At 40.6% G+C, this 26,983-nt stretch overlaps 2 protein-coding genes across 4 annotated transcripts in view; one reads left to right on the top strand and one right to left on the bottom strand.

The window, feature by feature from the left end:
• The window catches only part of LOC147137521 (ryanodine receptor 3-like), a 93,187-nt gene extending 75,333 nt beyond the window's left edge, over positions 1–17,854 (bottom strand). For all 3 annotated transcript variants that reach the window (XM_086049936.1, XM_086049938.1, XM_086049937.1), the window contains exons 1-2: positions 17,402–17,854; positions 2,941–3,060 (exon numbers count right to left, since the gene is read on the bottom strand). In XM_086049936.1, coding sequence (XP_085906062.1) covers positions 2,941–3,060; positions 17,402–17,449 — 168 coding nt within the window. In that variant the 5' untranslated portion in view covers positions 17,450–17,854. The remainder of the gene's footprint in view (positions 1–2,940; positions 3,061–17,401) is intronic.
• Positions 17,855–20,770: 2,916 nt separating this feature from the next.
• LOC147137520 (formin-like) overlaps positions 20,771–26,983 on the top strand; it is a 57,130-nt gene continuing 50,917 nt past the window's right edge. Inside the window, exons 1-2 of the mRNA XM_086048837.1 lie at positions 20,771–20,858; positions 21,582–23,166. Coding sequence (XP_085904963.1) covers positions 21,651–23,166 — 1,516 coding nt within the window. The 5' untranslated portion in view covers positions 20,771–20,858; positions 21,582–21,650. The remainder of the gene's footprint in view (positions 20,859–21,581; positions 23,167–26,983) is intronic.

Raw genomic sequence — 26,983 nt, 5'->3', positions numbered from 1 at the left:
ACAGCAGCTTGTGACTTGATGTTTGGTTCACCACCAATCACTGAGGCAAATACGTAGCATTGGTGGGTGGTAGCTTGGCTATATCACATCATTTATTCATAGCACCAGAAGGGGTTAAGAGTTAAGACTGATTCCTTTCCTCTCTTCATCTCATACAAAGGGAAGTGAAAGATCTGCCTTGATACTTTCAGTTGGTGTTATTATTAAGACAGGATTGACCTGCTGGTAGTTAATCACAATCAACAGGCCAATTGATTGGTTACCATGTAAAGCGCTTACACTCTGCATCAAACCCATCCTGTTATGCTGCCCTTGTGCCTCATTACCAGACCAGCTCACATTTTCAGTGAATCTTCTAATCTGGTATGGGTTGTTTTCAACGTGCGTGTGTGTGTGTGTGTGTGGGGGGGGGGGGGGGGGTCTAATGTAGGCGGGGGGGGGGATTGTGTGTGTGTGTGTGTGTGTATTTTAAATGAAAACAGAGTCTCATATGGGAAAAAACATCAATCACATAGGTTTAATTACCACACAATATGGGAAGAGAGAGCATTACTCCTCCCCAATTAACACACAAATACTCATTGTGAGATCTGGTTGAGGGCAACATGGGTCACTGAAATGGTAGCTGGTACTACGATTCTCAGATTTCCAGTGAGTTTTTCAGGTGTGATTTACACTGTTTAGTGCTCTAGTCTGTCACAGGTCGATGGTGAGCTAGGAGCCCAGGATTGAAACTTGGAAATTGCCTGGAATAGAACTGAACCATTCGGAATCATCCCTGCTCTGGTCGGGCTGGTAGGAGGCTGCATTTTAGCCAGCCGATCTCCTTCATTGGACTTAAATTGACTGGTGTTCAAAGTCCAAAGAAAGAAAAATTAAGTTTAAATAAAAGACATTCAAAATACTTAATTTTTAAATATTTTTTATTTTACAAATGAATCGTAATCGTAAAATCGGGTTTGAGAGAAAATAATTTGGATTTTCTTATTAGGCAAAATCAAACAGCCGTTCTTCTGTCTGCTCACAGATGTAAACGGGTTATTTCAAATCTTTCAGAAACTGGAATTTTGACCTTAACCCAAGTATTGATGGCATGTAAACGTAGTCAGTATGATAGAATAGTGTATAGTGTGATTACGATAGTTAGTCTGTTTGTTTGTTTATTTATCTGACATTTAGAAGATCTTGATCTGGATAAAACACTTTTCCAAAGTGCGAAATGCCTTAGCCGAGGATCGATATAGTACCTTTTTGTGCTATTCCTTGTTTTAGAAGTCTTAGGAACCATACAATGGTAAGGTAACTCTGTGGCAAGGTACCAAAAGGTGGAGACATTACAGACAGACTTTTCTCAAAAGTACGTGTTCGATTTTGTAATAAACCTCCATGTTCCAAGAAAAAGAAAACACTAAAGCTGATGTCTTCGATTTCGGCTCTTTATTTACTGAGATTCAGAGATAAGATCCTTCTTAATGATCAATTCATTAGTTGGTTGCAAAGTGTTGCACTGCAATAAAGTCACGGCATGTGCTTTACTGTACCTACTGTATACTGTACCTCCTTGGCAGATTCAAAGGTGGACCAGATCTGGGTTTTCAGAAAAATGCTGTGGTGAATAAACAAACTGTACATACAGTGGCTACTTTTGCAAAAACTAGGAAATTGCAACATCAGCTACAAACACACTGTTCAGCAACAATAAAGTTGAAGGGAGTTACGGCAAGTAACAATATGTCTATGAAACAGTCTATCAAAAACGTCCAGGGGTGTAATTCAAACAAATCATCACCAGCCTGCAGGTCCACAGAGGCAGAGTCATCTCTGAACCTTTGCAAGAAAAAGCCCATAAAGGAGTCTGCGGTAGATCCAAGCTGATAATGTGCTTTTCAGCACATCTCCAGTTGGCTTCATTTACTGTTTGCTGCAACAAAGGAATGAGCTTAATGGATGTTTTTTTCCTGCTGAGCTCTTGCCTTTAATACAGTTCACTTTTATGTGATCTATTTTGTGGAACTGACTAGATTAGACGATTTTACAGAGAAAGAATATGGTTTCTGATAAAGAAGCTCAGCAGAAACATTCAACTCCAGCAAACTACATATTTTATTTGATTCCCTTTATTGTATATTTAAGGCTTTTCCATGGTTTTGGCATTGCAAGTCAGCAGACCACTTTAGACTTGCATGCAAACTGCAAATGGCCACATGGCTTTCAACAGCAACAAAATAATTGAATTTCCCAGCCCCTTGTAACCAATGAACTGCATCGGAATATACTCTACACGTGGCAGTGTTGTGAGCCCTCGGAGAATGTCCCGGAATTTTTTCAAGCACTAATGGCGGACGCAAACGTTCGCGGGAGTTCTGAAATAAGTGACGGTAGTGATATAGACAACCCGCTTGTGGATCTTGAACCAGTCGAACGTGATATATGGTTAAGAAATATGTTTGTAGACAATGATCGACGATATTAAAAATAGTGCTTCCCTTGCACTGACACTTTATTTTTACGTCTTCGATTGAAACAGTGAATAATACTAAACTCTGGCCTGTGTGAAAGCCACATGTCTAAACTCTCAAATTCTTTCGGAATTATGTTTCTATCTGCTACGGGGTCAGAGACTATAGTGTCGGCGTTGAATTTCCGGGAAAACTTCAGGTTTTAGAGGGTGATTCTAAAGTCTAATCTAAAGATTTTGAGATATGTTTCACCAGGTGCATTAGGCCTTAATGGGTTAAATGACAGTGATGTATGTTGTAACTACATCGGCCTCACAGTCTGAAGTTCTGGCCTTGAATCTCAGGGTGGACCTTGCCGTGAAGAGTTTGCATGTTCTCCCTTTGCTTACATGCATGGGGCGTTCTCCCCTTGACTGTGAACAAGATTAGTGGTCGAGAATGGATGGACTGATGGAAGGTAGACAGTAGTTTGTGTGCCTACCTTTGCCTCAGACGTAGGCTCCAGGTAACACAGCCGGTTGCCCAGCCCCTCAGCAGCCAGGCAAAACTTTCGATTCTCCTTCTGGATGCAGGCCACGCTCTGGAGCACCACTTCATCATCCTGTCAAGACAAAACAGACTTCAATCTGGGTGTGCACTCATGTAGAGCACATGGCCACCCCAAATCCTTTGGCCAGGGCACTTGGATTCAGGACTGTTCAGTGGTTCACCATGCACCGGAAGAGCAACCTGGAATGCAAATAGGCAGATGATTTGTGACAATAGTAAAATGAAAAGTCATTCAGTGGAATACTTCGACCAGCGTCAAACTGGTATATTTTTATATAGTTGCAAAGGGGAAAAAAGATATGAACTATTTGGCATTACCTGTATTTCTGCATAAATTGGTCAGGACACATTATGTAATCTTTAACTAAAACACAACAATATACAAACACAATTTTCTTAAATAACAGTAATACCACACAATTACTGTATATATTTCCATATTTTAACTGCACACATGATCTAAATGTCACATTGCGAGTGAAAAAAAAAAGTAAATATTTGGATTTGATTACAGGTTAAGACTGCTTTGGCAGGGATAACCTCAACCAAAGCTTTCCTGTAGATGCAGATCAGACCATCACAACGGTCAGGATGAATTTTGGACCATTGTTATTTACAAAACGCTTGCAGTTCAGCAATTATGTCTGGTGTGAATCACTCTCATATGCTCATGCCTAATGCATCTCAAATCAGGTTGAGGTCAGGACTTTGACTGGGCCACTCGAACAGGTGTACAGTGGACCCCCGCTAACTCGCAGTTCGGCAACCACAGATTTATGTTTTAATATTTTAAAAACTTTTTTTAATTTGATCTTCTGTTCATTTGTTTTGAATGCAATTGAATGGTTATCAAGTATTTGCAGATTTTTACTATTCACAGGCTGGCCCAGTCCCAATCTCCCGCAAATGTATGGTGTAAAACATGAAAACATGTTTTTGTGGAGTTGGAATGGCAACCTGATGAATCAATATTGAATTGAATCACAACCTAAAGAATCAAAATTGAATCCAATCAAGACGATGGCAATGACAATGACCAGCCTTAATTATAATCTGCTGTATATTTATTGTATCACTTTTCATTATTATTTTTGTCTGTTTGACAAGACTGTATATTGGCCCGCAATATTTTAGAGCAAAGATTTAAAATCTGGTTGCTCCCATTAACCCAAGACAAAACTATAACAACTAATGCTAAGACCGCAGCAGCCATTAATTTATACTTGCAAAAAGCTTTCAAAATGCCCTTAGAAGTAGAAATTGTGTGCCTGCTTGATGATGAATACAAATTGGTAACAGCATTTTACTCTAATGATGTAAAATACATACCGTTAAATGCATGTACAGTATTCTATATATAATATCTGACTGCATGCTGTTGCTTCTGTTTAGACATTTACTGAATTGGTTTACATCAGCAGACTATTGCCGCCGTCAAAGAATCGTTGAGCAACACCCTGAATCCCAAACACATTTTCCTATGTGGATGCATAATCGTTTCATATTCCTCAAGCATAGCATGCTATGCTGCAAATACAAAACTGAGCACTCAAGTACACCACACAGAGTTAAAGTTTAACACACGCGCACACACACACACATACACGGTTGTTTTTCTCTCCCTCGACCGACTAATTGGGAGGTTTTCCTTTCTAAATGTGATGATCAAACACATCCATGGCTGATCCCTTTGAGCCCGCCCAATCTCTTTAAGGCTATTTACACTGTTTGTATGGTGCAAATTAGCTTGAAGCAATTGACTGAATTTGTAATATTCAAGGATTTGAAAGAAAAGTGATAGCCTGTATGAATTAACAGATGTACAGTATATTTCGCTTGGACTACATTACTATTCTAACTACACGGGTGATGGATTTTGAGAATTTCTAACTGGATTTCTGGGACAGTGCTGGTGGCAGACTTTTAAAATGTGCAAAACTTCAATTGTGTACTGTACTTTAAAACTATTTTTCAAATCAATATCAATGTGTTTTGATGTTGAGCTGTTTGCATTAGTACACAGGTGTCAAACTCAAGGTCCATGGGCCAGATCTGGCCCGCCACATCATTTTATGTGGCCAACCAAAGCAAATTATGTGTATCGACTTCATGTTTCTTGCTTGAGTACCAAAATTGCAAATTGCCTTCACTTTTGAAAATGTCGAGACAAACATTTTTGTTTCCAGTTCCCCTTTTAAAATAAATGCCATCATATATATATTTTTTTAGATTTTAATGGCCTCTGATTTCAAAACTAGCTATTCGTCAATTTGTTGTGTATGCAATATGAGGCGATTATACACTTATTTGAGGTCACAGTCGTTACGGCCCTCCGAAGGAAACCATAACTATGATGTGGCCCGCGACAAAAATTAGTTTGACACCCCTGCATTAGTGCCTGACACAAGGCAAGCCATTGCTATTGGGTCACATTGCTATTATTATTTTTCTTTATTTACTTTACCATGTAAATAACATTATGTTAAAAGGATGTCATACAACATTCATGCAAATTGCTGGCCTCCCTAACTGCAGTGCTTCTGCTTAAGTTTTCTTCCACCGTTGCTAAGCACTTCCTGCCAGCTTGATTGCATATCAGTTCAATTATGTCCTTTGCCAGAAGCTACTTCTGCTTTTTTTTTTTCTCTGGGAAAAAAAAAAACTGCTAAAAACAAGCATCCAGTGCCACTGTTGAATAAATGAGATGATAGCGGTGAAGAGAATAAACGCTGAACTCATACAAGTTACTCTTCGTGATAGCAGACTAAGCAGAAATGTGCTGATATGTGGCATTATGGGACGAGGAAAGGGGGCGGGAGATTGTTGAACAATAGCCAGCTGCATTATTTAATGTGAGGAATGTGCTGAGAGCAGAATGCGGTGGTAATAAAGTAGCAATATACATCGGCATCTACAGTATGTTACAGTCCAGGCTGATGACAAAGTGTAATGAAAGTTGTTCCATGTATCTGATGCATGCACGCACACACATTTGGGTTACTCATTTGCCCGTTTGGAAGAGCCGCATGAAAATCGAAAATAAGCCTCAGGGCCGTGATGTGCGTGACACTTTTTTTAGTCTGCGCTCAAGCGGGCCAATTCAGTAGACTGAGTTAAATACTGAGTTTATAGTGAATTATATAAATAAAGTTGTATTGTATTGTATTGTATTGTATCATAAAAGATTAATTGTGGACGCGGTTTGACTCTGGAAAAGGTTACGTCTATTACCATTACTTTTTTATGGAAAACAATTGCATCTTTAACCTAAACAAGAGTTCAGGGGACTGCCATAAGTTGCCAAATATTTGAAACTATAGTGTCTCAGCAACCTGTGTAAAATGCAACAATGTATACCAAAAAGAGATTGGAAACCCAGAGTCATTCACCTTCATCTTGTGACATTAATGTGACTGTTAGATCGAAAGTCCTCTCTAAAGTCGAGAAGAAAAAAAAAGAAACAGATCAAAATCACTGATATAAATGTTATTTGAAGACCCACAGCTCTGTAATGTCATCAAAGAGAATAATTTAATTATCCTTAAAGAATGCCAGGCTTGGGTTGAGTCTCCAAGGGCACCTTGACATTGAATTTGACTCGTTTATGATATTTCCCCCTCACACACACTCTCTTATTCCTTTGTTCTGTGTAAATCTATAATCCTGTCGTCTCCATTGTGTGCATACTGCAACAGCACTATAAAATCAATTTACCTCGGAGACCTGTGTGTGTAGCACTAAAGCATATCAATGAGCACTCTCATCATGTTGTTTTCCTGGTTTCAACCAATCGCGCTCCTTGGATGCATGGGGAAAAGCCAACATTGGTGGACATTTTTGCATAGTGACTGTAGGGCTTATTGAAGGTCTCTCCTCTAATGCACTAAGCCAATCACTGGACATGGACTCTGTGAGAGGCAATGTATGGGCTAACTTGGGCCCACCAGAGCTCGGCTCCCCCTTCTTATATGTAACAAGTCCTGGCAGGCCAAGTGCAACACCATCTACTTCTATGTTCTGTGACCTGATGCAAACCAAAAATTTCCTGTGACGTGGGAAATACCTGTGAAAGTTGCAATGCAAGCATGAGCAACATATTTAAGTCAAATACACATTGTAGCAGGGCAGCACAAATTTTGTTTTCTAATGGTATTGTACATTGAGATCTTCCAAACTTTTACACTGAGATTTCAGATAAGATAGTGTAAAGGTGACATACAGAGCTCTATTTCCATAAATCTGGCAAAGTGTGTCTATCGTATCGTATCGGTCATTGTAATTTCAGAAATGACCACAGACTGACAGTTCTATGAGAGGGAAATTTGCGCCACTGTGGGAGTCGTCATAGCCGACTTTACTTATGGCCAATCAAAACGGCTTCTTTCATTCCCTTTAAATGTGCCACACTAGTCTCTACATGACGCTAGCACGTCCGGGCCATCCACAGCTGTGGCCAGGGGAATGATAAAAAAGTTATAATATTTAGGGATGTTTGATACCATTTTTTTCAAACCAATACCAGTATGAGTACTCAACTCTTGACTACTTAACGATACCTATACAAGTACATCTCTGGTGAGTACGATGTGATTTATTTAAAGTTTTTATATTGGTAAATATTGATTGTGGACTGCTATATTGTAGTATAGAGGTTTAGAGTTGTTGAACTGATGTTTTGGAGGATAAAGGTAACAGTGTTTTTTGCTTTTGTTTTATCCAAAACAGGGGTGGGAATTTGTTTGTGCTCAAAGGCTACATTTGTTCCTGTAATGTATGCATAAGCAGCGTCATTCCTAAATTACCGGGATGGTGAAATAAAATAAATATATAAAATGTAAATATGTAAAATGTGTAAAGTTGTTTGATAAGCATAGCATTTTAAAAAATAAAATAAATTAAAAAAATTATTCTATTGTTTGTAATTTATTTCATACAAACAATTAACCAATTATTTGATTACATTTTTAAAATTTTTATGATTCATAATAAAAAAATCAATGAAAAGTAAGAGTTAAAAATGGTGATAGATAGATAGATGGATGGATGGATGGATGGATGGATGGATGGATGGATGGATGGATGGATGGATGGATGGATGATAGATAGATAGATAGATAGATAGATAGATAGATAGATAGATAGATAGATAGATAGATAGATAGATAGATAGATAGATAGATAGATAGATAATGTTTGGAAAGACTCAATTCTCACTGACATTTTATGGGAATATTCTAATATTCTACTGCCTGGGAGCAATATTCTTTCAAATCAATGCGTCTCCTGCTTTGATATACGTAGTGCATCGGTGCCAATGTGAAAATGTACTCCAGTGTTGTGGCTAAGAGTACAAGTTCACCAAGGGCCCACTGCCAGCCAACATTGTACATAGGCTGACTCACATGCCAACACTTTGTACTTGACAGAATGCTACAGCTGGAGTACAACATATACAGCTGGGCAGCACTTTCACCCCCTACAAGCTGTCTTTTTCTCCTCTCACACACAGTCGCCCATGCAGTGTGAGCATACTCTACAAGGAAGGACCATTAGTGAGCTGTTTAAAGCTGGAACATAAAGGGAGGACTTCAGACTACTACTGTATGAGACAGTGGTAGCAGAATAAATCCCTAAACAACCTACTTTGGACACTTGTTAAAAAGACATACCCAGATGTTTTTGTTTTTTTTTCCATTTTGTTTGTTTAAAAATTAAAGCCATGGCAGGTTCCAAAATAGCTTTGTTGAATTCATAGCCAGTTGCACCGTGTGGTGTTGGTTCCACAGTAACCTTTGATTATTTTACATAGTTGACACAGCTATCCCAATCCCGCCTACACCCCCCCATGATACAAAGTAGAAACACAAGCCTGATCAAGGTTTAAAGCTAAACCACAAGGTAGAAACACAAATGAAGAAGATTGTTTGCAAGCATGCAGACAGACTGTAGACTTGGATTTTTCCACCGTGTCCAGTCCAACATTGAAGTTTCGGGAACGAAATCAAAGGACATGTCCATTAAGTGTCAAAGTGGCACCCGGTCAACTGAGGGGAGAGTTTATCAAAGGCCACTTTCAGTGAACTATGAATGAAGATCAAAGCCGTGCCTGGTCTGCAGGTATAAAGGATGTCTGCATGCTACAGTAGCAAAGCACTGGAGGAGATATAACTGTATCACTGCACCTCACAGCGTTGCTTCTCCTCCACAGTTGTAGCTTTATGTGATAGCCTAGGTCAGCATTTTCTTCACCAGGGTGCTTTAGACCTTTAGTCTATTAAACTAAAAGAGAAAATACTGGAATAAACACCTCTTTAAAAAGGCTTGTGCTATGCAATGAGATGCCTGAACAATGAGTATTGTATTTTACCTACACTGCATGATGGCATTTGGGGTATGTGGCAGCATTTTAGTAGAGGTTTGTAGTTCGTTGGGAAGGAGGAACAAACAACAATCCCTTGCTCCTGTTCCTCTTTTGCCGAGGGAATTGAGGCTCTTTGTGAAACAAGATGTATTTTTAGGTGAAAAAGATTCTTGGAGGCCTAATGGGAGAGTAGCACAAGCAGTGCGTTTGTTGTACTGTGTACACAAAGCAAATTCTGTACTTCTGGTACAGTTTTCAAGGAAAATCACAAAGGGAAGCTATTTTGTCTGGAAACTAATACCGCGTTTGATGCAGCTGTTGTACTATTTTTGTGTGAATGCTGAAAGTAAATATGTTATTCTACCTTTATTTTTCTTATTATATATTTTTTATTCCATTTTGTAGTTTTTCATCCTTCAACTAATTCCACATTTCTCAATTGATTCAAATCATTCCACTTTCAATATATTACAAAACTCCATGCTTTGCAGGTTATTGTCTCATTCCAAGCATTCACAGTTTTTCCACAATTCTGTCTTTCACGCCCCCAAAAAATCGCCATTCATTCCAAATGGGAAATTCAACAATTCGTCCCCTTTCAAAATTCGACATTTTTGAAACTCATTCCAAGAATGGCTTTTTTTTAAAGCCTGCCTTGACTCCAATTCTTCCTCCACATTCATCCATGCAGCTATCGTTTCAGAGGGGAGCCAAGAATGACTTACAGCTGAGACACTGTTATGTCAAGCTCTGTTTGCTCAAGGACTGCGATGATACACAGGTGAAGGGTTCACGTGTCAACTCTAAGCACATCTGAGACTCTTTACAACAAAATCAGAGTAGAGAAGGGGAGACAACGAAAAATAGGACACTGGGAAAACATTCTGTGACAACTGACAATTCTTAGGAAAGGTTACTCAAGGCTTATGACAAAAACAGGTGATGAAGGGAAAAGCCATTTCTTGTCAAGCACTTTGTATTTTGTCAAAACAGTCTGATTTTCTCTTCCAGAAGAGGCACTTTAATAATTTTGTGACACTTTTCAGTTGTTGCAGATGGGATCTGTCTCCCTACAGGAGGAACAGCAGGGAGAGGGTATTTTTTTTTGTATTTGACTGAATAGCAGCGCTCATTGCAACTGGGTTGTGAAGATCAGGCAAACTTAGCACTACCAGTTGAATCAATTCCAAAACATGCTTTGGTGACTAAAACCTTGCCCGAAGCATAAAGATAGAGAAGTGTTTTTTGTCGGGAGCCGCCTTGAGCCTCAGAGAAAATTCCACCTTTTCCTATGAGGGAGGGCAAAGTAAGCTTAACAGCACCAGATTGCTGCAGTTAACACTCCTCTAAATGGCTTACTCGGGGCACAGTGGGAAGAAAGAACATTGGACCCCATTACAGGCAGATAGCAGAAGTGATGCGTGTAAGAGAATGATTCACAAGTGCAGCCAAAAGAGGGAAGACTTTTAATGAATAATATGCGACACACTGACATTGTTTCTGTGGTAACACGGCTGTCGCTTGCACAGCTAACTCTTGAGAGAGAGGAAGGATAACACGACTTTTCTTCCTCCATACAAGTAACGAGGAATTGGTTTAAATGGTAAAGATATAGTCATACCGACCCCATCATTTGTGGCTAGAGTTCCATATGTGCTTCTTTTTTTGCTCATGATTGATACATCACTACATCGTATACAGTACTGTATTGTTGAAATTGGAAAGATTTGTGCAAGCACGATCAGACTTCTTTGAATTACGAGTGGCCATTCATTGCTACATACTGCATGCCAGGTTCCCAAGACCTGCCACGCCCTTCTAAAAAGATTTATAATTACCAAAAGATGCAACAATATGGCGGCAAAGCTCTACTTTTGATTAAATGATACTCCGGCTCACTTCATCGTAGTTCTTTGGCACCACAAGGTTGCCAAAGCAATACCTGACCACAAAAAGCGTGAATATGTCAGTTTTTCCGCAAATAATGAAGATACGTCCCCCCCCCCCCCCAAAAAAAAATTATGTGAATAGGTGAACCCGGGAATTGGTGAATCCATTAATTGCAAAGATGCGGGGGAATGATGTAATCAGTTTTGTACTTTGAACAAGTTCCAAAAATGTAAGTTCATGAACCCGTTCATATTTTGGACGAACGTGAACTGAACGTATTTCATTTGACTTGATGTCTGGCATTACTTTCAACAAAGCAACTTCAATTTGGTCATTGGCTGTGTGTGGCAGACTTTTAAAATTGGTAGGGAATATTTCATTTAGTCAGTCACTGGTTGCACGGGCCAGAATGACAGCCATGGGCTGTCATTCCTCTCAGCGTGGATGATTAACTTAGTAATTCAGTATTTAACTAAACTTTTTTAGATGGATTTTTTGCACTGATTCCGAATCTGTCCTTTTTTTCTCTTGCACATCAGGTTTTCCCTATCCCAGCGGTTGTCGGGCGGTAGGTGGGCTACACCCTCTACTAGTCGCCAGCCAATCGCTACTATTCACACTCACATTCACACCTGTAGACAATTTAGAGTATTGTAATTGTGTGAAGGCAAAGGCCTTCACACACATGGTATTCGGCATCTTCAACTTTATTTTTAATATTATATTTCATTCCTCGCACTTTTTGGGCATGTTTCTACTTCCACAGTTTTCACCCAAATCTCGCCATTCAAACTTTAATGGATTCAAAAAATTCAGGCCAACATGGATTCTTATTTTTTTGCCCCTAACATTTACGGTTTCCCCAAAAGTCCCCCTTTTTCACCCCAAAAAGCCCCATTCATTTCCAATGGGACATTCAACACTTCCCCATCTGCTGCGCTGAATCAATTCCCGCTCATTCCACAATTATTCATAGAGGCCATTCAACTTCATTCAGCTCATTCAACTTCATTCAGCACATTCAACTCACATTTTACATCACCCACAATTCCTACTTCCCCAAAATTCAAATGATTCAACCTTAAAAAAACATTTAAAAATTCACCATTCATTCCCAATGGCGCATTCAACACTCGACATTTAAACCATTCCAATTTCAAATTCACAACATTCAACTCATTCAACTCAGATTCCACATGACCCACATTTCCTACTTCCCAAAAATTCAAATTATTCAACCTTAAACCCATTAATAATGCATTCCCAATGGCACATTCACAACCTTCAGTTCATTTAACTCACATTCCAATATCGGAGGCTGCATGCCTCCGTGGTAGAGTGGTCGTTTCCCAACCAGGAGGTCGTGCGATAGATCCCCACCCATTTTTTTTATTATTCAAGATCATTCAACTTCATTCCACTTTATTCAGTGTCATTCCAACACATTCCGCAGTTTTTATTCAGCGTCTTCGTTTTCACACGCAACGAATTTCTCCAGAAATTCCATTCTCTAGTATAGTAATATGTTTATTAATATTTATGAATGAAGGGTTAGGTTCAGCAAAAAGTGGATTTTTTTCTCTGAAATGTCACTATGAATTACAACGCATGATAATGTTGTGCAAGGTTTCATAGGTCAAACTTAAAAACAAAAAATGAAAATTAAAAAAAAGTGATGTGCTAACAAAAAGTGAAGACATTTTTTTAAATCAGTATCAAAAATACGTTTTGTGGCACATAAAGCCATCTCTGATTAAAAATTGCTGTTGACCAATGTCATTTTGCATGCATAGTCAGAAGGGTTTTGGACATAATAATGGAGGCTTACGGGAATTCTACCTGCATAAACAATAATTTTGTTCTCAATGGCACCCTTCACTCATTCACTGCCAGACATTTTCAGACATTCTTTTACCCTAATGTTTGAAATAACTTGAAAAAAATATAAATAAATTCCAGGGATTGAATGGCTGGACTGTGAAAAGACAAGTAAATTCATCAATGGCAGTTAAAGAGTTAATGTAAATCTAACATCAAAGTATAATTCAGTATACAATACAACCAACTCCAGCATTGCACCAAGTAATGAGGACACATCAGAGGTATAACCTAGACACAAAGAATAACAGGATCTTCCACAGAGGGAAGCTTCCTTCACTGCCTTGTTAAATATTCACACTCTGACACACAAGATCAATCAGGGCTGCTTACTGCATGCCACTGACACTACTGCGGAAATTTCTTCACTTGGTGGCATGATCAATAGCTCATTACAGCAGCTTTACACAGGCATGTCTGTGGGCTTGCCCACTAGCTCAGTTCCCCAATTTTATCAGTGGGACTTCATCATGCAAAAGAAGGAAATTTCCCCCGCTGAACACCTATCGCAACAAACCAACTTTGTTGAGCAGAACACTAGGGATAATGAATTTGTCCCGAGCGATGGAAAATGAGGGATATGAGGAAAATCAATGGTGCTGTATCCTCGGAGGTGTACATTCGTCTGTATTTTTTGATCAATACTGACAGCTACACATTTTGATGAGGTTTAAAAGTGCATTTAGAATTCACAATTACACCTTTACGCCCCTGAAGTGCAAAACACAACAACCAAAAGAAAACTAGCCATAGAAAACAACAAAATGCTAAACACAAGAGCAAATCAAAAAACATACCAATAAATAAACAAAACAAAACAGCATGTGTGTACTGTATATAGAGGTTATCAAACATGTTTAGTTTCTCTTCAAATCAAATATTTTCTGTTTATTGAATTCACATGCAGCAATAGAGACTGGTAGGATCAAGCATTCGACTCTACACAGATGCGTAGACGGATAGCTCTGGCACTGATGTCACAACACCCACTGCACAGTCAACTTTAACACTTAACGCCTGCTCTGTGTTATTTGCTGATTATGTTTTTTTTGCTGGTGCGGCTAATTAATATTTCCTGCCTTTTCCCTTCCTCTATGTTTCTGCATAGACGGTAATCTCCCGAATGCAAAGTGAGCCCGGTGCCTTCACATAAACAAGCCGAGCGCTGCCACAGCATGTTAGTCACAGAGCCAGTCTGGGCTTTTCAAAGTCACTACGCCCACTCAGACTGATAATAAGTTGCCAAAATATTATATGCGCCTCGCAGGGATCCCTGCAACAGTGAGGTTGTGGTTGTTGCACTTATCATCACACGGCATGCTCTTCCGAATCCCTCCTCTTGCTCCCTACCGTGTCCACTCTAATGACACAACACGCGGCGAGTTACCGATTCATTTAAGAAGTACTCGTGGGTAATGAGCAGTCTGATTCATGTGACCATATCGGTGCATCTTAGGGCGACTCCAATTTGAAACAGTACGTATACAAGTTCCTGTGGCATGTACTGTACAGCCTTATAAGAACCCCCCGACGTTAAACAGTTTGGAGGAAGCGAAGTCTCCTGGCTCACAATCAACACTGCCCCTCTTCCTGTCAACACCAAATTACCCACAACCGACTCAACTTCAGGCGTTGCCTCACTTCTTTTCCTCTCCTCCCACAGAGTTGGCTTTATAGGCAGCAGTCCGGCAGGGGTAATTTCTGCTCCCACTCCAGGGAAATTACTTTCTGTTGTTAGAGAAGAAGAAGCAGTTTGCAAACTGCTTTATCAAGCGCTTTGACTCCAATAACGGATGACATTTGGATGCCAGCAAGGAACATATAGCTTCCATACAGTCTCCTGCATGTGTCTAGTCATGCTACTCTGTTTGTACAAGCTTACATGTACCCACGTTAAGAATTCATTTCTGCAGGAATGAGCTGTAAATCGAGCACCTATGCTACATAAATATGTGTGTGAGTGTGAGCGTGCGTGCGCGCGTCCGTGCATGCGTATAGTGTGCGTATGCTCGTCCGCCCTGTGCTCGGACTGATGAATAATTTCTGTATTATGTTCTGCTGTGGCACGTCTGGTGCAGCCTGACTGCACCACAACGCTCCACATTTACATTCACCACACACACATGCACACCAAGCTCATTCACTGACCTAAAAGTACCAAATCCCGAAATAGGTTGGTCTATGAAAAAAAAAGAGCAATTATGAAATGATGCCATTTACATTCTTACCCAGAAAAGAGGAGCAGTGGCGCAGAAATGTCAGCTCGTTTTAGGAGCGGGAGGCGTGCTGATTTGGTGACCTCTATGCACTGCGGTTAAAAGGTTGAGTGGTTATGGGGACAAATGAGCAGGAGGACGGCAGTGAGCGAGAGAAAGGAACGTTTTAAAAGATCACTGCTGTTCTTGGGGGAAGAAGGCGCATCAACTACACATTGAAGACTCCATCACTTACATCTATGTGGTTCATGTCGAAAGGCTGTGCTATATGCAGCCATGTTTCTCGGATCCCTGTTGATATTTTCATAATTTTTTTTTGGTAGGTAGAAATGAATGATTGATTAAAAAATGCGGGTGCCTAAACTGAGGGGACAAAGACATACAGTAAGAACCCCTTGTTATTAGAATTGAATGGAAATCAGCGGCATTTCTGCTGGCTACGCTTCCAATATATCATCTCCTACAGGCTTGGGGGTCTATCAGGATTTATTTTCAGACAGCGTTGGACTCTGTTTGAATTTGAGCACAAATGGCCACATTATGTCATCATCTATTTTTGCCAACAGTATTCCGGTTTCTTTAAGATTCTACCAAGACAGCCTACACTGAATATCACATTGAACCAGAGCAACTTGTCTGCCCTAATCACACTGAATCGCTACGATCAGGAATAACAATGAATATTTGAATACATTTTGCTACGCTGAGCTACATAGACCTTTGCTGCTGTTGCTACACAGACCGAGCCTGGAGCAACTGTCTGCTCCCAATGCCAGGCTATCACAGTGAAATACAGCGACTGGTCATAAGATTAGGTACACCAGAACAATATTAAAGGATCCAGAGGACTACCTCTCATCTGACACGGTGCCTTTACAAACATAACGATGTTAAGAAATAGAAGCATTTATTTAACACACCCATTATTGTGGTTGTATAGTTGTACTGGTAGAGTTGGCTTGCATCATACTTAAACTTGTTTTTAATATTTCGGACCTCTTGGGTTGCTAGATAGTGTAAGGAAGGATTGCTCAATAAGTCGATCGCGATCTACCAGTCGATCACAAAGGTAGCATTGGTAGATTGCATGACATTAAAAAACACTAGATGTTCATTGTTAATTGTGTTGTGCAATATTGGCTCATGCGGTTATGCAAGGTACACAAATTGTGCCTATAGAATCCGCAATATATTTGAAAATAAATATATATTCTGCATTTTTGTAGCGGGTAGGACCTACCCACTACAAAAATTCAAAACATACCCTACCTGGTTGGTAGATTATATTCACGTGGTCATTTTATAGTTAGCTCACGTGCTGAAAAAGTGTGAGCACCCCTGGTGTAAGGAAACTATTAGTAGAAGCCCCTCTTACTCTAATGAAAAACAGCACAAAAGCTTAAACCCTTTGCTGAAAAAGACGAAAAAAAACAAAATATTCCAAACTACTGTACGAATGATGTACTGTATGTTCCACACAGCGACTTAAAATTAACATTTATCTGACAGTATCATTCAAAACTGAATATGAGTATCATTACAAAGACAGATTTGTGTGACTACTCCTGACAGAACTGTTGGCTACCGGCATACCAAATATTGCAGTTGAGCGTGCAGTATTTAGCACAAGCACTCACTGTAGTTCTTCCTTCATAAAGAGGCTTTCCATACGAGTGACATAATCTGTAAATGATTTAATGATAGAGCAAAGTTTTGGACCAACGGGCCACTGACTATATTGACAAACAAAGATTTAAGACACAGTATCATGAGCTTGATGGACTTGTTGTCAACTTCTTCATTCAAAGACTGCATAGTGCATATGCATAGCACAGTTAGTGATAACTAAGATGCTTCACAAACAATAAGGCGCTATTTTCACCATTTTCATGGTGTGTACAAGGCTCCCTCAGGTTATTTATGGTATGAGAGAAAGAAAAACATGGGCACTTGATTTAGACAGAAACAACCTCCTTTGCCTGGGATGAGGATAGCAATACGACAAAGACAAAGTCTGCAGAGCAGCACATCAGCAAACGTGTACTCACAGTTCTTAGGAACTGAATCTCATCCTCTCCTTCTCCACCTTCAGCCATGGCTGCAAGTGAGCCCGCTCAGGCGCTGGCTCCTCTTCCTGGTCGACGTGAGCATACAGCTAATCCACGGTCGTACAGCGGCGAGACTGCCAGCCAAACCCCGGTGCACAAGCCTCCTTCACCGGTGGCCCGGGGGAGGAGGAGGAGGTGGAAGCAAGAGAAGGAGGAGGAGGAGGAAGGAGGAGAGTGTGCAGAGAGGATGCTGCTGCTGCTGAAGATGATGCTGATGCTGGCTGTGGCGACTGTGGACGGCGTGGCGTGGAAACAAGGAGAAACAGACACATCTGCGACGTCACCCTCGGAGCGTGAAAATTCAAGCGCATATTCAATCAGAGTTGTTTGTTTATTCGAGTCTGTTGCTCTTTGAACCTTTGCAAAATGGACCGTGAGAGCGTGCACGTTACCACATCAGCTTCCATTTCCGAGCTCAGATGAGCAACACGTCTAAACAATCAATGTTTGGCCACAGATGTATTCTGATCATAGGATAGTAAAACCAGAGGACGTTCTTAAAACGACACCAAACCCAACAGAAATTTAGTCCACTAAAATTCATACGTCTATTATTTTAACAATGGGAATTACAGTATCGGTCACTGATAGTGTAGTCGTGTGTGAAAACTGTATTTATGCCCTCAGTGAATGGGGTTTTCTATTAAATCCAATACTGCCCTCTAGCGTCAGAGTGGTGACCTACAACGTCAGATTCTTGTTAAGACACACACACAAAAACATTTGAGGCCAGGACTCTGCAAAAATGACACTTTAAAAGGGGTTCGTCACAGTCGTGTTGCACAATCAAAGATCACTCTCAGGGTTTTCATTTTTGGGTGATAGACTCTGTGGAGAGAGGGATACCACACTCTGAACATTCCAGTTGGCCCCGAGGAACTACCTCTGTGTCAATCATTTCAGTGAGAAACACAGTGTACTCATCCTGATAGTTCTTGTTACTCTCAAGGCTTTTTATGTGCTGTTTGGCTAGTCACATGTGGTTTGGCATGGTGATGGTATCCGGTTTAAATGGTAGGTCCATGTCATAATGACCTTCTTGTATGCAAGTGGACTTCTCCAAGATGTCCATAAATCTCAGATCCTCCCTTGGCATTCCCTGTTTTTCTTTCATTATTTTCTCATTGAAATCCTGGTTATACAGAGAGATCAACACCTCGATGGATACACTATTGACGTATACAGCACTGTATGCTCAATAGCTGCCGTGACAACCATTATTGGCCTTTAGACGCCCATTGATGACCCACCACAATAGGGTCTTGGTGCCATAAGGTCCATCACCTTTGCTGATTTGGTGAGGCTTCTTAGACCCAGAGATTGTTTCTGAGATCTGAGCTGGACCACTTACCCAGAGCCATTTCTGTGGAGGACTTTACATCAACTGACCGGGACAGGTCCATCAAGAAGCACCTCACCAAAGGCGTCGACCTGCGGCGCTTCATTTCATTAAATGGACTCACTCGCACACTGTTTTAACTAAGATTGGACAGCACCGTGACCGTTTATGCAATAAAGTTGCCCACTCAGCATCCATTGCAGCTTGGTCATCCTGGAAGGGGGATTCCTCCATCTGTGAACCCTTCTCAAGTTTTCTTCTTTTTATCCGCCCCTAATTTTATTTTATTTTTTTTCATTTTCCCATGCCCGGTTGGGGGGTATAGACCAGGGGATGTCGTCGAGCTTTGTGAACTGTGAGCCTGTGAAGCACTTTGAGACATGTCTGTTAAGGGCTACAAATAAACTTGACTTGTTTTCCTAGAGTTCCTTTCTGGGAGCATCACTAAAATATATTATTGTCCAGTCTCGACACCTACATTCCATAAAAAAAGTGTCTTTCAACCACTCTTTCTTGTCTTATGTCTTATTATGTGCCCAGTGATTGACTGGTGCCCAGTCCATGGTGGAGTGGACTATAGTGGACCTTTTGCCTGAATTCAGCTAGGACAGGCGGTATATGGATGAATGGATACCTGTCTGGCAGTTTCAATAAAATTGAAGATTATTATCTTCATGGAGACATACAACAGGAATTGGCTCCATTACATTGTGCTGGCATAGCTATTAAAGAGTCCTGCTTTCCTGCTCCCACGTAAGTCTCGTTTTCATTTATACTTGACCATGACCTCCTCACTCTTGCCTCCTCCTTTGCTGCTGAGGGCTGGATAAAAAAAAATCACCACAGCGACAGTGATGACTCACTGTAAAGAGTTTTCAGTGTTAAAAAGTTGATGTGGTTACTTAACTTCCCAATAGCCAAGATAGCTATATCGCTGCAAATTGAAATGAACTCATTAGTAAAAAGCACTTTTGGCAACATCATCATGCAGGAGAGAGTCAATGACAAATGGGTTTTTCCTGATCTAGATCACGTGTGTGTCGGGGGGGGGGGGGCGGGGTTCATCTCATGCTGTACAGTATCTGCTGTACACGTGTGTCTAAATAAATTACAATATTGAAAAGTTCATTAATTTTGTAGCTAAATTTTAAAACTGAAACTCATATTATACTGATTCATGTACAAATGAAAATTCTTTTCAGAAGGCCAGTTCCTACCTACTTCCTATATGAAAAAATGATTTGAATTGCTGTGTAATATTTTCATTTCTCAAGATGGTGATTTTTTGTTAGCTGGAAGCTATAATTAAAGTTATAATATGCCTACATACAAAAAAAATCTATGAAAAAAATCACTCTGTGTGTAGTGAATCTATGAATTCCACTTTTTTAAATTAAACTACAACTCATGAAATATTCCATAATATTATTTTTATTTCTATATCTTGCTATGCATCTGTATATCAGAGCTGCTCATTTCAGATTTATGGGTAAATATCAAAACTATAATACAATATGCATACCTTATTTATACCTTATCATACAAGACGAACAGTAGTACTATGAATCTATACAAGATTAAACTATGGCCAAATCAACCATAAAAATGGTGGCGGTCATAATTTAATCAATCCAAATAGGACCTGAAAGGTTCAATACCAGATTTCCCACTAGGTGTCACTGTTTGGCTTTAGTGCTGGAAAAATGATGATGGTGGAAGAGAAATATAATCCCTGTGTTTTCTCTGTGTACACTTGAAATTCTAAAGAACACTAAAAGGTCTCGCCGTAAGAGCGGAATACACCATCGTTAGCTGTCGATAGCAACTCTGGCCTACCTGCAAACTGCAGCCGCACTGGCTCAAAATATTTATAAACAGGACTCATTGAAAATGAACCAATCATATCACAGCTGGGCATTGCAGCTCCCATCCATTGGGTCCGAGTCTTGTCAATCATGGCAGAAGAGCCCAGTAAATCCGCGGTCAGTCCTTCTGGCTGGCTGCAAACCTGCAACACAGACATGACCAAAAAAAAAGCATACCTTGCAAGTGAATCGGGTAAGTAAATATCTGTTTGTTTTAACGAGGTGTCCTGATTTAACCTACTGCAGGTGCACTTGCACATTGCGCACTTTGCCTTTCCATTGTGGACCGCAAAGCTGATGTAAATCTGATAGGACATCTAACAGTGCTCTGTGCGCATTTTACAGTGAATATTGCACAATGTTTTTTAATTTAATCATCAGTTTTATGAAACGTAAAATGTTGCTAACGCTGTGAAGGAAATGCATCTGCTCCGGTTTGTTGCAAGGTGACATCAACCCCAAAGAATTGGAATGTGTGTCGAGATGCAATTTCCAAGTGTTAAAAGTTGTCCATCGCTGATAAAAATGGAAAAAAAAACGTTCACGGTCTATTGAAAGCGGGGAATGAAAAGAAACTGGAGTAAAATCAGGATTATGTGTCATTAAAAATTTACTGTATGTGCCATGAAGCCATCTCGTTAATGTTTTAGTTTCCTTGTGGTGATATCATGTCAAAGGAGAAATGACATAATGCAGGGCTTCGTGATTTTACCTATTAGCAAACAGGGCTGACTGAGCTCAGGAATATGTTTTTTTCATTCTGTCAATATGACTGTCGACAAATTTAAAACTGTATTTAATGTGCAGCTAATGAATGTAACAGCCTAAAAATGGCTGTCCATAAATGTCACTAGTATTTGCGTTTGTTGGTGTCTTTCAAATATTTAGTCAAATATTGTTGTTTACTCTGTAACAGCATCAGGATGGGCCATAGGTTGAGCAGTCAAATCCCTCTTCAGGTGGACCACCCCCTGCGAGATCTTTGATGATCAACATGTCGCCCATCATGGAGGGAACACACACAATTTTGCTTCTGTATGTGCCCATCCGTGAGCTCAGCAACATCAGCCTATATTTCCCGAAACGGCCGGTCCCAAGCTTCAAGTACAAGAGCCGCACCCCTCCTTCAGCCCGGACTCGGAATGACCATGACTGTGGAAATGAGGATCTTGCTGTGTCCAAACAAAGAGGCCAGTCTTCCAACTCTTCGGGCAAACCGCTCAGCTGCCAGTGGGCGACAAAGGCGGCTGTTGCAGAACTCTGCTTGCTGGCTGCAGAGCACCGCCAATTGCTGGCAGAACTCTTATCCTTGTGCAGGGATTGTGCCAACAAAGTCAAGATGGGTAACCAGGACGGGAAAATGCAGGATTACATCGAGGGGCAGGAGGTTGAACCGGGAGGTGAGGTTGTCTGCAGCAGCAACTTAAGTTCTCTTGAGCAAACAGCAACAAAGAGCAGTAAGATGAAGATGAAGGGAGGCAAGCGGCTTGATAGCGCAAAGTATTCCCCGCACAGTCAGATGAAGACGGACATTTCAAATGGAACTCCATCCTTTGATCTTCCTTCTAGGAATAGTGTGAGAACAGCCTCTACAATGGAGGACATTCCGGGTACATCATCGTCCGTCGATGACTCTCGCAATTCTTTTGTTAATGTAGTCAACAATCCTCTCCTGCCCATGGAGGAACCCTTCCAGATCACCCGTGAGGGCTGGGACTTCATGGAGGACAACCGGAGGTTTGACTCAGATGTGGATTACTGCAATGACTTCTCAGAGTACGACAGCGAGCAGGGTTTTGAATCAGCCTCTTGCAGCCTAATGGTAGGCCTGACCCGAAGGGAAAGTGGGAGTAACCTTCGGCCTGTAAAGAAGTTTGCGACAGTCAAGTCCATTCAGCAGCCGCACGGTGAAGCCAACCAGGGGGAAAGTGGAGTGCGGTTGGTCGTTAAAGTGCAGGATTTGGAGGGGAAAGTGCAACGTGTCAGTCATACAAGCCCAGATGGGTCAGGGTCTTCTGATTCTTGCCCAGGAACCAGCGCATACACAAAGAAGTATGGACAATCGAGAAATACGAGCAGAGACGCTCATGTTAGGGTCAATCACGAAAAGACGGGTCACAAGCGTGCTGAGGGGCTCCGGTTGCCTCTTTCCCATACCCATGAACTAGTCCGACCCTTGGCTAAAGCTCACACTAAGAGCCCATCTTCACCTTCTCTCGCTGGCGTCTTCAACACATCCTTCCCTGCCTCCAACAGTCTCCACAGCATGTCACCATCCCCGTCACCGAGCCCGAAGCTCAACCATCGCATATTGCTGCTCTCGGATAAAGACGTAGACCACGATCGAGACAGCTCCAGCAACACAGACGAGCCCAAACTCTTCGCCGAGGTCACTGACAAGAATGGCAACAGACGAACTGTCACGCATCTGGATTTGAATCTCAGCAGACGGCCAAGCAACTCCGGGAAATGGAATTCCTCCGGCAACTCCACTACAACAGGTGAGCAATTTGGAATCCCTGCTCGGAACGCGCACATTTCCATCATGAAATCTTGATGTTAATGTTGACATTGGTTGTTTACTCATTAGAACTTCATACGGCGCTAATTTGCTAAGGTACTTTTAATTGTGGTCTGAAATTATTCTAACCAGTTCTCATTTGCACTCAGTTTGTAGTTGAGTTTTTACTTTGTCACTGCAGATTTTGTCCATAATTTGTTTTGGTCTCAGTTAGTCAAAGATGTGGCACTGGTCTGTTTTCTTGTTTCAAAAATGACGTGTGACATCGCATACAAATTAAAAGCTACCCAGCAGAGTTATACAAAGAGCAAGCGGGCTCTGAGAATAATTTGGTAGATGATCCCTTTTTAACTCTCCAAGCACTGCAGCCAAGTGGGAGATTAGTGTTTCTGATCAAAGGCTCAAACTTGACGCAAACCTCGACCCGACCATGCTTCTCGTGAGCGCTGTGTTAACTGAAGCATTGCCAATTTACTGCCGGGCTCTTCTAAACTCACAACCCCCATCCCCCCCAGACACCTAAGAGGAATTGGACAAAGGGTCACCAGCAGGTATGAAAAAGGATTATAATGCCTTTGTTTTGTAAAATTTTGTATTGGACAGACAAATCCTTATCATGTGTGTTTGATTGTTTAATGCTATCTCCTGCTTTTGGAGTTTCTTCATGACAACTTTTCTTTCCATTTTTATAGGCTGTCTTCAATGGTCGAATTTGTATTCTAGCACTCACTTGCAGTATCTATCAGAACTTGGATGAGAATGTTCAATTAAGAAAATGAACTCCAAACCTCCGGTTCATGTTGTTTATGCCACTTGGTAGCAGCATTAAAATGCACGTTGACATATTGTCACATCAAAGTGTAATGGTGTTACCTACGTATTTGAGCTTTTTTTTTTTTATTGCAACCACTAAAAATGGGAGGTGATGAGCTTTAGAGGAGACAACAGATGAACAAGTAAAATTGACTTTAAATGACCTAAAGGATCGATATTCACCATACATTATATTTCAAAACATCAGATTTACTAAACAAGAGATTATGACTATGACTATCCTTTTACGTTCAGTTAACTTGCCAGACTAATCTGCAATCAGTACTGTCTCTCACTTTATTCCTCTAACTTAAAAGGGATGTCAACCCCAAAATTTTCTAAAAGTGGAAGTCAACCCAAACATATTTTTTCAAGAATATGTTCTATGCAGGCCCACTAGTTGAAACACTGTATTTTGATGAATATTGCCTTTGTGAAATATGAGTTAAGCAGCAAAATCCACCATTTTTGTCACTTCTGTCGACTGAAAACGACATCACAGATTCTCAGGCTCAGATAACGACCAATCACAGCTCAGCTCCAGAAAACTGTGAGCTGTGATTGGATCGATCGATTTAGACTAGTGAATGTGCATAGAACATATTATTGTTAAAGAGGGAAGTCAACCCAAACATATTTTTTCAAGAATATGTTCTATGCAGGCCCACTAGTTGAAACACTGTATTTTGATGAATATTGCCTTTGTGAAATATGAGTTAAGCAGCAAAATCCACCATTTTTGTCACTTCTGTCGACTGAAAACGACATCACAGATTCTCAGGCTCAGATAACGACCAATCACAGCTCAGCTCCAGAAAACTGTGAGCTGTGATTGGATCGATCGATTTAGACTAGTGAATGTGCATAGAACATATTATTGTTAAAGAGGGAAGTCAACCCAAACATATTTTTTTCAAGAATATGTTCTATGCAGGCCCACTATTTGAAACAGGCAGTCTGATATATATTGCATTTGTGGGATAAGAGTTAATCCACCCGTTTTTAGCCATCTCTGGGGAGGCCAGTTTGTCACTTCTGTCGACTGAAAATGACATCACAGTTGCCCAGATCAGGTAACGACCAATCACAGCTCACTTGTTTTCTGAAGCTGAGTCATTACCTGAGCCCTGAGCAACTGTGATGTCATTTTCAGTCGACAGAAGTGACAAAATGACTGACCCCAGAAATGGCTAAAAACGGGTGGATTTTGCTGCTTAACTCACATTCCACAAACAATATTAATCAGAATTCCATGTTTAGACTAGTGGAGGCGCATAGAACATATTATTGGGAAGAATGTTTTGGGGTTGACTTCCACTTTAATACCTCACATATTTATTGTCTGACGTGTGTCGGACAGCTTTCTAATCCGATTACCCCGTACGTTCCAGCAAGGTCATATGAAACTGAACAGTGCAATAGCTTCTTCTATTTGCAAGCAGTCATTCAACATAATGTGTGCTGCCTTGCAACATTGTTAGGCCACTGAGAACAAGGGTCAGTTAATAAAGTGGACTTTGCCAACACATGCTAAGAGTGTTCCCTCCTTTTTTCCTGTAGTTTGTCTCACGCTGTTGCAGAGACATTACAGCCCAAAGTTATCTCTCCCAAGTGCGGCGGCCATCTTGGGCAGGGACAACTCCTGCAGAATCTTGGTATATCTTCATTGGGTGTCTGTCGGCTCTGCTTTAAATATACATTCGCCAGTGAAGCGAAACAAGGTTAACCGAATTGTCTGTGCCCGAGTTGGGAGGCTGTCAATCCCAATAAAGGCACTCCTTAATATGCCTCAATTCTCTGCTTCCCATTTGCCACCAGAATTGTATTTCAAATGAAAATTGATTTGTGAGAGTTTTAGCGTTATTCTGCTTTTCTGCTGTGGTTCTCAGGCTAGCACGGCCCCTTTCTCTGGGGTTCCAATGTTCTTATACTGAGCAATCAGTCAGTCATTCAAAGCAAATGTGCGGTCGCAAGAGCAGCTCAATGATTTATAATAAGCCATGCATTTCTCATGATTTATACAAAAGTTGATGATCCTCCGTCCTGGCTAAAAGCGGTCGAAGAGAGTGGAAGCTGCCACATACTCTTGCATGCCATATGGCCTACTTGCGTGACTTTGACTGATTATGTTATGGATTTTATTGGACAAATAGGGCAGCATTGGCAAAGCTATTTGAGAGTCTTACTTAGACTTTGTTGTGATCTTCTGCGAAGTCCGTTTACAATAATTTGCCAACAACATGCTTGGTATTCTTGCACAATCAGACCGTTTAGCTTTTGATGGGTTCACTTTGAGGTTTCTTTATCTAATTGAGCTATTGTTATACAAGGGCCCAAATAATTGGAAACCACCAGCAGTATTTTGGAGAGTAGTTCATCACCACTTCAAATGAAAAGCCATAATAATAAATTTACTGTATGATTACATAAAAATCTCTCTTAACAGTGTGAATGAAGATAAACATTATTTTTTTATACAGATCTTGTACTGGGCCGTATTAGATTATACACATGTACTGAATCATGTGACTGATGACTTTACATATAGGTATAATCTTTGTAAATTTGAAGGCTGAAGAAATCATATATATATATATATATATATACAAGTAAAAATTCTCCCTGTTTTTAGTGTTATCAGGACCTGGATCTTATTATTGGTGTGAATTATCCCTACTCTGTCACAGTTTTGAAGGGTCAATTTACTCTTAGCAAGCATATGATTCAGTTTGCAGCATCCATAAAGCATCCCTTGACCACTGCAGAAGAAGAGTAATGACCAGCCAGAGTGACAAGTGGGTTAATCCATCATCCTTGACAACGCCACCCTGTCAGGACCTGCCAACCGTGCCATGCAAATAGACAAACATATTCATTGACAGTATGACACGGCAACACCCACACGGTGTGATAGCTGGTCATTTTCAATTTCATTACTTCATTGTCATTTATCACTTACAGATGTGCACTGAAGAAACAGCTGC

Source organism: Filicampus tigris, chromosome 13 (genome assembly GCF_054856515.1).
Source record: "Filicampus tigris isolate MCC_2025a chromosome 13, RoL_Ftig_1.0, whole genome shotgun sequence".
NCBI classification, from domain to species: domain Eukaryota; kingdom Metazoa; phylum Chordata; class Actinopteri; order Syngnathiformes; family Syngnathidae; genus Filicampus; species Filicampus tigris.
This window is presented reverse-complemented; position numbering and strand designations above follow the sequence as displayed.